General features: G+C 42.2%; 1 protein-coding gene across 6 annotated transcripts in view; it reads right to left on the bottom strand.

Moving 5' to 3' along the window:
* Window positions 1-1,520: 1,520 nt before the first annotated feature.
* KLF7 (KLF transcription factor 7) overlaps window positions 1,521-14,228 on the bottom strand; it is a 455,464-nt gene continuing 442,756 nt past the window's right edge. For all 6 annotated transcript variants that reach the window (XM_063595260.1, XM_063595261.1, XM_063595259.1 and 3 more), the window contains one exon: window positions 1,521-7,671. In XM_063595260.1, the coding sequence (XP_063451330.1) occupies window positions 7,620-7,671 (52 nt within the window). In that variant the 3' untranslated portion in view covers window positions 1,521-7,619. The remainder of the gene's footprint in view (window positions 7,672-14,228) is intronic.

Consider the following 14,228-nt stretch of genomic DNA (forward strand, 5'->3'; position numbering starts at 1 on the left):
CCACCCTCTTGTCTGAACATTTCAGTACAGTGCAATTTGTCCTTCACCTAAAATGTTCAATGTGATATCTTTTTGTAAGTCAGGGAGTGGAATAATAAGCCTTCTTCTAGGTAATATTGCCAAGCTATCTTATCCTTCCTCACTCAGAGAAATTTCCAGGTAAATGATTTTGGTTATCAGAATGAAATTACTCATCTAGTCCCAGAGCTACTGAAGACACAGGGAGTAGGAGGCAGGTCTTCAGACTCCAGGGGCTGTGTTTTCCCCACTACACATGTGGTTTCTTGTCAGTCAGCTTTGGGCTGCCGTGTTGCCCAGCTCACTTGCCTGTTCGGGAGATGTGGCAGCTGATGCTTAACACTTCAAAACCATTTTCCCGGCCCCTGCAGCACCTACTGTTCTCTTCACCTTGAGTTTTATGAGAGCAAGAACTTGATCACTCAGCTTCCCTTCCAAACCCGCTGTTACACTCCTGACACCTGTCTGTTTCCTGTTCAGGGACATGAGAAATGTCTGTGTCCCATGCAGCAAATTCAGTCACACTAGCCACGGTTTCTAAAGTAAACATTTATTGGAAAGTTTCTTGTCAGATTCATTTGATTAGGGATAGAGGTTATTCACCACCGTATCCACTTCTGTAAGTCCAAAGAATGCAAAGAAAGCTTGACTACTGCTGTGTCCCATGTGACAAATGTGTTTTACTGCTGTTTCCTGTGAATGACACCACTTCTCTCGGGGAATCGCTGAGCTCGGGATGCTGAGGCGACACCACCAGCTGGGTTCGCTACCTTCCTCCTTACTGGTGATGCTCTTTCCTGGAAGTCGTGTGTGGCAGAGATTTTAGTACTTTTCTTTTCAGTTCTGAGAATTTTCCCTGGGGCTTTCATCTCCCTCTCTTCTCTGGGTCTGAAGCTGCTTGTATTTCCATCTAGTTTTTTGTACTCTCCACAGCCGGCTGGATTTCCTGGCTTCCGGTTACCCATTTCCTCCCCACTCCAACCATCTCCTGTCATTTTACTGCCCCCTACCCCTCACCTCAATTATTCCCTCTGATCTTTCCGCTTCCTCCTTCCTTCACAAACTGCTTCAAAGATCCTTTCCCAATAGGTTCCTATTAAACACCATCCCAGAACAAACTGCCTCCTTCTCTCGCCAAATAAACCGCTTTCAATAAGCCTCTCCCAACCCCCTAAACAAATAACACCTTGTAATCTCTATCATTCTAAAATATTGCTTTTCATAATCTCCAACAATTGGCTCCCTTTTTCCCCTTGAAGAAATAAACTCAGTGACCCTTATTTGGGCATTGAGCTGCCTCAATGAAACTATAAAATACACACATACGCACACACACACACAACTTCCCAAACGAAGATAACCTAATACAACCTTTTGCTTTCCCTTTCTCCAAGAAAGAAAACTTTCACGAAGTATGTAAGTACCCACTTGCGTCTTTCGAAGATTTTTTTCCCCAGTGAAACAAGCTAAGGAGAAATACAGTAAAGTATTCCAAGGCCAAACACATTCTACTGTTTATTACACATATTACATTCTTAAATAAAAATGCGTCACATAACATTTTTTGCATAGATATCTTACAATATACCAATTTAAAAAAGAATTATGAAACAGACCAGTAACAAAAATAAATTTTTTCTTCATTAATAATTTTGTAACATTAACATACCACCATCATATAATACAAATAATAGTTTTAAATCTTAAGACTTTTGTACAGCAAAAAAACTTGACAAAGTAATATATTTATATATATATATAAAAAGCTTAAAAAAAATAAAATGTCAAAAAAAGGCATAACCGAGGGCTATAAGACTGGGTACTTCTGTGATATATTATAAATACCAGAGAAGGCCTGAGAGAATGTGACGGGGGGAGGCGGGGAAGGAGACGGGGCTGGGAGTAGGTCTCTCCAAACACACTTGTTAGACACATCTGGCAAAAAGAAAATGTATAGTGCAAAAATAAATTTATTCAAGCAACTGTTAAGAGGATAATAAGAGATTTGAAAGAAAAGTTTCAGTGGCTGGGAAGTTGTGTGGGAGTAGGAAGTGGGAGAAGGAGCTTGACGCAGGGGCGGGTGGGGGCTTGTGGAAAGGAAGGGGAGGCTTCAAAAACATTAGACATTTATTTTTGCCTCTGTGTTAGCAAGGAGATCTTGGCCATTAACAGGTGTATTTTTCCTCCCTGGAATGAAGCAGAAGTGAAAGATAAGGAAATTAAACTAAGTCTGGGTTTAGATAGGAAATGCATGCTGGGAAGAAAAAACAAAAAGGTTGAGAACCAGCCAATAAGCCCCAAAGCCTTCAGGACCTAGGTTTGCAGAAATCGTTCTGCCTCCAGTCCAAAGGCCTAGGTTTAAAATGTCCCCTCTGCCCACCCCCAATCCCTCCCCGCTATGTGGAACTCCCAGTGTGGTTTCGATATACTGGCAATTATAAGCATCCATCCCCCCCAAAAGATATTAGGCACTGGTGGCTACTCCTCCGAAACGTCAGTAGCCTGTTTTCCTTCCGTGAAGGTACGACAGGTACATATGCGCATGTCTAGGTGCGAGCATATATACCACCCTCATTATGCTGACGTGGGGTCCATCTTATGGCAGTAGACAGAAGCTGGACTCACAGCAAGTTACGATTCCAAAGCTCACAGTTGAAAAAAAATTGTATAAACAGTCCCCAACAAAGAACATTATCAACCTTCCCTCATGACCACTGAGAGGGAGCCCTGTTTGAAAAGAATATCTTGTTTGGGATATTTGTGAAGTGATGGCCCAGGATTTCTCTCTCTGTTTTTGACACCTGTTTCCCGAGGACTTTTATGTTAAATGCAAAACACCTGAAAAATACAGTACTATATTGGAAGGATGCACATAAGAAAGTTAACTGCAGCTTTATTTTTCCCTTTTCTGGGATCTATTAGGAACCAACAGAGGAGATTTAAGAGTGTTAAAAGCAAGAAAAAACCCTGAAGCCTCAGGCAGTTCGTCATGGGAGGTCACGTTATTTACAAGAAGTTTCTGCTTCCTTTCACACATTTCTGTTGTTCCATCTCAAGTATTCCCAAAGATCCTCACTGAGGAAAGTAGGCCATCAAAGAGACATTGATGTATACTCAGGATAGGCCCTCTAGTTTTCAAACTGAGATATCACCATGTTCACCGAAATTTAATCCAGACACCCTGAATTTGAGTCCTCCCCTCCTGCCCCCCAACTCTTGCGCTTGGCAGGTGGCCACTTCCCGAAAATGCAAAGGAAAGCTTCCAGGAGTAAATTTCAATCAGGTTCTATTTACTGAATGTTCATTTTGGCAATGTTCTGGGTGCAAAATTGTAGCCAGAAATGCTGGCCCTCTTAAGATTTCAAAAAAATTCTAATAAACTAAAAAATGAACCTGATTTTTGTAGTTAAATGTGTTGCATCTTTATCTTACTTTGCCTACCTTCTTCCTGCTCCTAAAAGCAACTCATGCAAAAGAGAAGACAGAAGCACTTCCCACTTTTTACTTAACATTTTATGAAGTGACTTCCATAAAGGAAATCATTTTGAACCATCAAAACGAGTCACTGGGTTTTGTTCTTGCAACTTGAGTTTCTTTTGGCTTTGCCATAAAATGCAGGAATAAAGGCAAGAGGCAATGTTCCGAATGCACTGGAAGAGCCATCCAAAAGCCCCATTTCTTTCCCCTTTGATGCAAATAGACATGGATAATCTGGAAAGCTTATCCCAAACAAAAGTCCTTATAAAATCTTCTCTGAAGCCAGAGAAGATTTTTTAAAACTAGGATTCAGTTCTGCTAATCAGGCATGAGGTTGGCTGTCCTTTTACCCTGTTATCATCAGGCAATCAAAGATGTACAAAGGGCACAAGAGGTGCAGGTGGAGAGGAGATGGCGTCGAGAGAAGAGGATATTTGAAGGGCTTTGCAAGGGAAAGCACACAGAGAGGAGGAAATGGTCAGCATGAAGTTCATTTTGGGGTCTCCAATATTTTTACAAAAATGCAGCTTTGTCATGGAATCTGAACATCTCTTTTTCTGGATATAATACTCATTACCACCAGGCATTGAGCTGAGCCATTAACCATGGGTGGGGCAGGAGGCCAGTAGCTAGGAGCAGCATTATAATTTCAGGTTTCCATGTCTATGACTTACAGTCATGTGGCAGGAGAAAGAAGTATAATTTGAAATTACAAAAAAAAAATTGTCAGTGGCTTAGAAACTCTTTTTCTACATGTCCAACTCTGAACCCTGGATAAAAGCGTGCTTGTTAGGACACCACCAGAAACACCAGGCCGGGTTTTTCCTTTCAAATTTGGGATCCCCTGGAGGGTTAGGAGATAACAATTGAAATGAGAAAGGGGTTTAATGTGTTTCAAATGTCCATTAATGCACTGTTTTAAATAACCAGTCCTCTTGGGAGCAAAATGTCTTCAGGTTACTTCTTGGAAAACCTGCTCGCTCTAGAGGCTCTTAGTAACCATCTCTGCCACTGCAGAGGTGATGGACGTTTTATTACAAATCCATTTCCAAAATGATCAGGACTGGTCATCATTCACGGGTGTCAACTGGGCTAAAGAAGAACAGTTTCAAAGCCATCCACTTAGCACCCACCAAATTCTTAGGCCAATTCTCACAGTCAACAAATGACTCTGAAGCAAGCAAGCACCACCATTGAGTTTCAATGCACCCTGCTCCGAGAAAGGTCAGGAGCAGATTACAAAGGACCTCACTGATACAAAAGAGAGAGAAATTACTGAACATTTCAGACACTGATGAGGACCAAAGGGCCTTTGTTCTGCCACATTCAAATGAGACCACAGATGACAATAGGGAGCAAACAAGCAATGATTACTCTTTTGCATTTTTTAAACTTTCTTTTTAATAGAGCCTTGCATTGGTCAGTTCGAAAATTAAATTAAGTATTATAAACCCTTAATAATAGCATTTCGAGAGGCAAGAGCAGCTCCAGCTTGGGAGAGAACATTTGCAAATCGTGGTGGCCATGGCTTAATGCCATCACTGGCGTGTGCGTGCATTCATGCTGGAGGCTGCTACATAAAGGAAAATAAAGGAACCAACAGAATTCAGGGTGTCTAAAAGTTTCATCTAGTGCACTGACTGGAGGCGCTACAGTTTAATACAGCTGAGGTTCAAGGTCCCTCACACATCCTTCATCCAGGAAGGATGCACCACACATTCAAATATAATCCCATGGTACGCCCTGATGGACTGGCCACAAAATGCACTCAAATGCAGTAGAGAACTACGAGATTGTCAGCAAGCAGTGCTCCAGAAATTGTTTTTAAGTCATGTCTAGTTTTAAATCTTTGGAATAAAACTGATTTTTAATACCCTCCAACTAACATACATACAATTGCCTCCGGCAAATGGACAGATTTTGTGTGTGTGTGTGCGTGTGTGTTAACGGGTGTTCTTTTTTTTTTTTCGTTTTGTATTATTTTGTGTTTTTTTTTGTTTTTGTTTTTGTTTTTTTTTGGTCTAAATAGAAAAAAGGAAAAGGAGAAAGTAAATTCTTAGGGCCAGACCTCGAAATGCCCCAAGTGTCCAATTGGCAGCTATAGCATTTGTGAGGAGGTTCCTTTGCCCTCAGACGAGTAGTTTCAACATTTCAGTGAAAACAAAGGTTGCAGAAAGCTGAAAACCCAGATCTTGAAGGTTGCTGTCATATATGTGTTTGTGTTTCTTATATTATTTCCTTTTGACTTCAGTTTTGCATCCCAAATATGTATGGGGTGGCATTTTAACAGTCAATGAGTCAAACAGTCAAAGGAGGACAGGAGGGGAGCCAGCTGGTAGGAGGGAGCAGCAACCGTGTGTGGACCAAGCGCCATTTTTGTTTTATAGACGTGTCTTGAAGGGATGGTCCCAGAATATACAAAATATACAATCTGTCCTAATAACCACCCCGCTTGCTTGCATAGGCCATTTGATGGTCCTAAAGGCAGTCTTTGGAGTTGAGGCCAGTGCCAGCTAGCTAGGAATGCGGGTAGATAGAGACCACTACTGGATGTGTGAGTGTGGCATGACAAGTAAGGACTGTAGACTCCTTTGGAGTCAGCTTGCAGAGTAAATGTGAGGCCTCTGTTAATCCTGGGGGTTCTAGGTCACAAGTCATGGTGGGCCTAGCCAAAAAAAAAAGAAAGAAAGAAACGTGTCTCTCCTTTTACACAGCCCATGAGAGAAACACCTCAACCTTTTCCTTAAATGTCAACCCTTCACTCCCACAATGGCGTTTTAAATTGTGTATTGTAACAAGTAGGGGAATAGGAGCTCAGAGGGCATGACAGAGAAGACAGGATGATCTTTTGTGAAGCCACTAGACTTGGGAGGCATCCTCAGTTTTCCCCACTCCTGGAAAGAGTGATATTTTTGGCTTTTTGTCAGGTCATAAACCAGAGTTAAATTAAATACGCAGCTGCCCTCTGAGACTAGCGACATCTATGCTGTAACTGGTTATGGGGTAGCAATGACACACAGCACAACGGTTGATCACTATGAGCTGAGGTCATCATGCCTCAAGGAGGATGAGAGAACTGTGATGTCCCATCTGACTGGCTGCTTCGAGAGCTGGACATCCAGGTGCCGAGAGAGTCCTGGAGAGGTTTAGTCCATGGAGAAAAGATAAAACATTTAAGCTTCCAAATAAGCTTTTCAAGTTTTCGTTAGCAAAAACGGAGAGATTAAAAAGAAAAAATCTAGCACTGGCAATAAGGTGAGGCTCAAGGGATATACTGTGATTTATCATCAAGGACTTTATTCTCTTGGCCACTTTGCAGTCATGCTAGAAGTTTCCAGAATCCCTAGTGCATATGGTGTGCAAAAGTCAAAAAGTAAGAAAAGAAAACTTCTCCCTTGAGAGTGAAGTCTACAGAAATGCAGGCCAGAAAGGTGTAAGGTGTTATTCCAGTCTGCCGCCGCTAAGGCCGTTGGGATCGACGCGAAAGATCTCAATAGTACTAAGAACCAAAACCAGTCAACAGTTCTGTGAGGAAGTCTGACGCACGGAATAGTAGGACTTTTCACACACAAAGGACAAATAAACCAAGAGTTAATTTTGGCTACCAAACTGCAATTTGGTTTTCTAGGTCATTTTCCCCCAACTATTTAAAAAGAAACATTAGTGCTACACATATGCAACTTTAAGATGCTGGATTCTCCTATCAAGTTGCACTGAGAAGCAAGTTAAATAAGCCCCTCGGACTGCCGTCCACCTGCACAGACGTCACATCCATTTTCTTTGATTTCCATTGGCAACAGCGGGAAATAATTCCAATAGTGCTGAAGTAAGCAGCCAGTCTGCCTTGCTGAGTTCACCTGGTTTCCTTCTTCATCTTCTTCCATCTGGCTAGGGCAAGGCATAAAGAATAGACGTATATATTTTAAATATAGTTGAGTGCATGACAGTGTGTATGTGTGTGGGTCTGTGAGTGTGTGTTTATGTGTGTGTGTGTGTACAGAGGTTTATAAGTGAGAACTTTCTTCTGCGAGGCAATGGGTCCCCGCCTGAAGTCCAGCCCCCTGCCTCATGGTGTTTCCTTTAGACACTAGCCAATGCCATGGCAACTCTGGCCTTTCGGTTTTTTAGATATGTCTCTTCATGTGGAGGGCAAGATGGTCAGATCTGGAAAAACACCTAGGAGATATAAACAACAAGGATATTAGAGAACTCCCAGCAAACGGCTTGACTTGCATCACTCCTTAGGAAATGATTTCCCTTACTTTAAACAGAGACAGTGCACATGCATTGAGAAACAGGGCCATGTGTTGGGAAGGTAAGTTTAAGGGGCAAAATGTTTGGGTTTAAATCCCATCTCTTCCAATAGCTGTGTGACTCAGCACATTAACCTCTCTGTACTTTAATTCCTCCTCAGTAGAGTGGGGATAATTATAGCATTTACCTCATAGGTGGGTTGTGAGGATTAAATGAGATGATCTATGCAAGGTACTTAGAATACCGACTGGCACACTGTAAGATCTCAGTGCATGTTAACTGTTATGATCATAACTGTGATTATTAAAGAAGAATGGGAAAGTGCTTTTGAAACCTGTGTCATGCCTGCATACTGTAAATATAATAAAGAATAATTAGTCTATATCATCAAAGGGTGGAACTTTGAAATTTCAACACCCAGATTTCAACCCTAAACTTTACAATGAAAGCCTAGAAATACTGCTTGTGATACTACTTACAGGCTTATCAGACACTCTATATTCAAGTCAAAAAAAAAAAAAGGATGAAGAAGGGTGCTCAGTTATTGAGTATGTTACGATATGTAGGCACTATGCTAAGGGTTTTCCTAATATCACGCCATCCTCACCAACCCTCCATGGTAAGTATTCTCACGCTTTGTGTGTGTGTGTGTTGGGGGCAGAAAGGAGGGGGGTGAAGGAAACTGAGGCTAAGGTTTTTCTTGGAACCTAAGGCCCATAACTGAGTGCCTTCTTCATGTCAGAGTGGATCCAGTGGTCATCTTCTTTCCTCTTTCCTCTAACACTGGCTATTTGATATTCTCTTGGGTAGCAACCCTTCTGCATTCTCCTTTGTGTGAGGCTGAAGTTGTGGCCACAGTACTCTGCTAAGCAACAGCCATGTGACCTGTAAAGGCCAATGAGAACCAGCCCTGGGACATCTGCTGGAATTATTGGAAGAGAGAAGCTCTCTTTCCACTGGGATCCCGGAGTGACTGGTGTCTATACTGCCCTTGTGGTAAACAGTTGGCTTGAGAATGAAGTCAACAGAGAAAAAGGGGTTCTGGGGGATAGAAAGGGTCCAGATGATAATATCAGAGAAGCTGGATCCACCGAAGCCTAAAGACAAATCTAATTCTGTTCTTCTTAGTTACCTGAGCGCATAAATACCCTTGGAGGCTAACTGCAGTCTATAACATACAGAAACCTGACTGTATGGGTGTTTCCAAATCGCTGCAGGCTTCAATCTCAGGTTCTGAATGAAATCCCAGTGAAGTCAGCCTACATGACAGCAGTCATTCTGAGCTCTGAGTGTATGCTTTCCCCCTGGATCATTCGCCTGAAACTAGCTGCTTTCTAACCTATGAGAAAGTTCCCAGGCTCCCTGAAGCCTGAGACACCCCTACAGTCCAAAACTCCTGTCAGAATGTTAGCAAGCTACACTGTTCAGGTTAGCAGGGTTTCCTGTTCAGGGCAGGATTTCCCTATGTTTGTTCATTCTTAAAACAAACAAAAAATATCCACCCTTTCCCTTGACCGCAACATTCTCCACACCCCCTGTTTGTGTCCATTCCTTAAATAGGTACATGTGTAGGATAGAACTCCAAGGGAATGAAGTGAAATGGGACAAGAGTAAAACGAAAACTACATCAAAATGCGAAAAGTACAACTGAAAACAATCTAATCCAATAACATCCTGCATAATAACAATTCCAATTATACCCGCTTACTTCCAGCCCTGACTTTGTATGAGGAAGATATTTAGATAATCCCTTAGAGATGCCTCTAAAGGGGCTTTGGTTTGCTATAAAACAGTGTCACTAAGTTTTCTTTAAAAACTAGTACTCCATGTCACTGGTACACAGAAAAATCAATATAGCCTGCAGGGAATTTAGCATCTAACTGGCATAATTCATGTCCTGAGGGTACAACTCAGTATTGCCCACTGCCTGTTCTCTTTCCCTCTCTCCCTCTCTTTCTCCCTGCCTTCTTTCTTCCTTCTTTTTCTCTCTTTCCCTCCTTCATTATCCCAACAACCTGGAGAAAGAAGATCCAAGTTGGGACATTCTGTTTGTAGGTATTTCTTTTTTAAATGTAACATCCTTATAAGATCCCTATAAAGAAGGTACCGTTCTTATTCCCACTACCAGATGAAATATTCATCAGAAAGAGGATTTGAACACAGGCAGTCTGACGCCAGAGCCCACACTCTTAGTCACATCTGCTTAACCACATTGAGAAGAAGAGAGAACTGGCCTGTCAATTTAAGGAGCTTCTGGTAGGCAGAATAATGCTCCCTCCAAAATGTCTATACTTCATGCCCAGACACTAGGACTATGTTTGGTTACATGATAAAGAATTAAAGTTGTGGATGGAATTAACTTATGAATCAGCTGACATTAAACAGGGAGATTATTCTGGATTGTCTGGTTGGGCTCAATGCCATCACAACGGTTCTTAAAAGTGGGAGAAGGAATTGATAGAACCAGAGAGATGTCAGCACGAGAAGGACTCAACAGCTTTAATGATGGAGGAATGGCATCATGAGCCAAGGAATGTGGGCAGCTTCTAGAAGTTGGAAAAGGAAAGGAAATGGATATTCCCCTAGAGCCTCCAGAACAAAAATGCAGCTCTGCCAAAACCTTGAGTTCAGCCCAGTGAGACCTATGTTGGACTTCTAACCTGGAAGTTTCTAACCTACAGAACTGTAAGATCATAAACTTGAAAAATATATAAACATGATACTAAATTTGTGGCAAGTGGTCAAGGCAGCAACTAGAAAATTAATCCTGAGGTTAAGCTGGTCAGGCCTGAGGAGGATGCACCTGTGAGAAGCAACAACACAGACACCCAGAAGCCTGCCTGTCCAAGAGGAATGCAGGGATTTGAGATGGTAAAGAGTGAAGAGAGGGCCTGGCAGTGGGAAACCCCTTTCCTTTCCTTTCTATATCCTAGGAACTCTCGGGAAATTAGTATTCTTGATACAGAACTTTATTTGAAAGAACCATTCGGTAATATATGTGTTCGGCTTTATTTCTGCCTTTACCAATTACTGGGTATTTAGCAACATATGTATAAGCATCTCCCTTTATCCTTCAAATTCAGGGAAAAAAAAGTGGAAAAAAGTAAACCAAACCTTTAACATGGTAGGAAATGTAACTGCACCCCTACTGAATCAAATGAGCATCATTATTTGCTCAAATTCCAAAAAAATGTATGATGCTTAGGATTAGACCAGGTCCCTTACTATTGAGGTTTTTATTTAAATTCAATACCCCAGCAAGGTACTTAGTCATGATTAACTTATACTTATTAATTTATACTTACTGAATTCCACATAGGAATAGTAAAAGGTAATAGATAAACTTGGCGTCTAGAAGTGCAAAATCAAATAATTTTAAGAGTAATATACCCCTAGAGGGTATTTATAACTTTACAGCAGCCAGGTGACCTTAAATAAGAAGGTCCTTAATTATTGAAATTTGTACATAATGGAGAACTAGTCAACCCCACAGTCATTTCTCTCGTTTATGAAAAAGGCACACTAGGCCAGGCGTGGTGGCTTGCGCCTGTAATCCCAGCACTTTGGGAGGCTGAGGTGGGTGGATCACTTGAGGTCAGGAGTTCAAGACCAGCCTGACCAACATGGCAAAACTCTGTCTTTACTAAAAATACAAAATTAGCCAGGCGTGGTGGCAGGTACCTGTAATCCCAGCTTCTTGGGAGGCTGAGGCAGGAGAATCGCCTGAACCCCGGAGGCAGAGGTTGCAGTGAGCCGAGATCGCACCACTGCACTCCAGCCTGGGCAACAAAGCCAGACTGTCTCAAATGAAAAAAAAAAAAAAAAAAAGGCACACTAACGTCACATAGGGATTAAGTCAACAGCAATCTCCTAGGTGACCAAGAGGCTAAGATACGGGCTGGTATTTCTTACCACTTGTAAGTGGGCTGACATAAAGATCAAAATGCACCCTCTAAACTGCCCAAGAACTGGAATGTACTACGCTAGTAGCTGTCTCCCTGGATTATAACTGCACTGAGTCAGTCGGTAGAATGAGGGCCTGCATGTTACCACTGATGGAAACTGAGCCCTATCTACCACCATCAGCAGCCTCCAACTCTGTGGGTTGAAAAACCACTTATCCCTCTAGCCACTGGTCACTCAGGGGGGCTGCACTGTCCAGTCAGATGGTGAAGAAATGGCACTACTACTGTGCTTTCTTTCCTAACCCAAACATGAAGCCAGAAGTCACAAAACCCAGTGTCTGCAAGGCCAGGCAGATAAAGTATGTGCCGTGGGTCAAGTGTAAGAAACACAGCACTCTTGGGCTATCTGTTTCCACTTCCGATAAGGCATGGATACAAAGAAGTATAGCTCTTCTTGTAAGAAGAAACAACAGAAAGCAGGACAATACTTGGCAACCAATGGCTTGCCTTTGAGTTGTGGAGCCACAGGGAGTGTTGGGAACAGTGGAAACATAGTCATCACATGGCTATGGCAAATGGGTAATGATTGCTCTTCAGCTACATCCAATTACAGCCACATGGGAATGTGAGCCCACTGTGGCCAGATCTGATTTTTCCAGACAAAGCCAGAAATACAAACTTTTTTGTGTGACATTTAACGATTTTAAATGTTGGCCAAAAAAAAAAAAACCACCAAACCAAAAACGTCATGAATTTTTTAAAACTACCCTATAGGCAAAATAAAAGCATACGTTAGACTTGGTACATGCTTAAGGAAAGGAAGTCTAAACCCTATTTAACTTCTAAATAGGGCAGTGTAATTGTTCAAATTTTAAGAGACAAGAGGTGGTGCACTCATATATACTGCGGTACCAACAGGATGCCATGTCCTGCCAAGGGCTACAGATGCCCTCTGTTTCTGAAGGTAAACATCTTCTAAGGAATGCCAACTCCCGGTCACTCCAGGCTTTCCTTTCATCTGCTTTGGGACCACTCCAGTTCCCCATGTTGCCTCCCAGACCTGGCTATTCTTAGCACAGTCACTGCAATTGAAACGCCAAGGTGCTGCCTGTCATGAGACACTAATGGGAATACAAACTCTCATTTCTGATGCTGTCGAAAATGCACTATTGGCCTGTGTCGCGGGACGCTGATCTACTCAATCTCCCACAAATACCATGTTGCAGAATTTGTACCATCTGCTCAGCAAATTTCTAGCTCCAGAAACTGTAGTGTATTTTAAAGAAGAAAACAAAGCAAAAGACTAACCAAATCACCCATCTCTGACATCTCTTTCAGTGAAATAACCAATCGGTTTGGAATATTTCTCCACGTAAATCATACAAAAGACCAGATTAAATCCAAATACATCAACTGCTGGAAGGTTGTAAATCAATAAGTCAGTTGATTTGAAGAGTGGAATACTAACTTTGGCAATTTCCCCATAAGAACTCTTTGTCCACATCCAATAATTACGGCTACCCATAATGCTCACAATCTCTAAGTAACAGCCTCCACACCCTTCAGAGCTGGGCAACTTGTGTGTACACGCTACCATCACACTCTGACCACTCACAAAGAATTCATCTTGGTCCCAGTTGATTTAACAGAACACTCTCCTTCAAAAGACTATGGACAGAGAGTCACCGTCTGCAGGGCTTCTTTATTAGCCAGAGTGAGAGAAGCATAAAGCAGAGAAACTTGAGATGGAAATAGAAGGAAGATGGGGAATAAGGAGAAACTCTCCTGGAGCATACTCTGTAGAAGACAGCTGCTGATTCATGTAAATACAGGAGGACTTCTAGGTAATGGATGGAAATTTAACAATAACTTGTATTCTTGGGTAGCAGAACAGAGTTCCAAGGGAATGGGAGACAATAACTGCATAAAGTACACTTCCTCAGCCCTGGGGTGGGAGGTTATCTCTGGGCTCCAGGACGCATGGGGTCTTTATTTAGTACTTAGAGAATGAAGATAAGAGGAAAATAGCTTCCCAGGAAGAAGGAAAAAAAAGGAAGAAAAACATAACTGCTCCTTCATAAGCATCCTAAGGGAGCACTAAGCCAACGTGACCAGTCTGGACACCCCTTCCCTATTCACCAAACACTACTACAGAGGAAGCCCTGGTGAGGGGGAGGTGTGGGACACAGGGACTGGGGGAGACAGGATGCAAAAGCGATCCCATTTCCTCCCAAGAAAAGCCAGGCCCCTGCTGCCATCCTGCAAGCTGGGGAACCCTGAGGCTTTCAGGGGCTTTTATCGTATTAGAAGCATTTTTCTCATCATAACCGAGACCTTTAGTATTGCATTAAAAAGATGGTTAATTTTCTTAAGCTTCCTTTTAAACACAGAAATAGGATTAGAAGGATAACACGCTCAGATGCGAGCCCATTATTTGATTATGTCTAAACCTAATCCTGCCTTCACCTTGGCCTGCAGAGTCTCCATTTTGGGGTTTATTGGTTGATAATGCCAGGGCTGTCAGATACTATTACTTGGGTAGTATCTGTTGCTACGTGCTCTTTCTTCTACTAT

Source organism: Pan paniscus, chromosome 13 (assembly GCF_029289425.2).
Source record: "Pan paniscus chromosome 13, NHGRI_mPanPan1-v2.0_pri, whole genome shotgun sequence".
Lineage (NCBI taxonomy): Eukaryota > Metazoa > Chordata > Mammalia > Primates > Hominidae > Pan > Pan paniscus.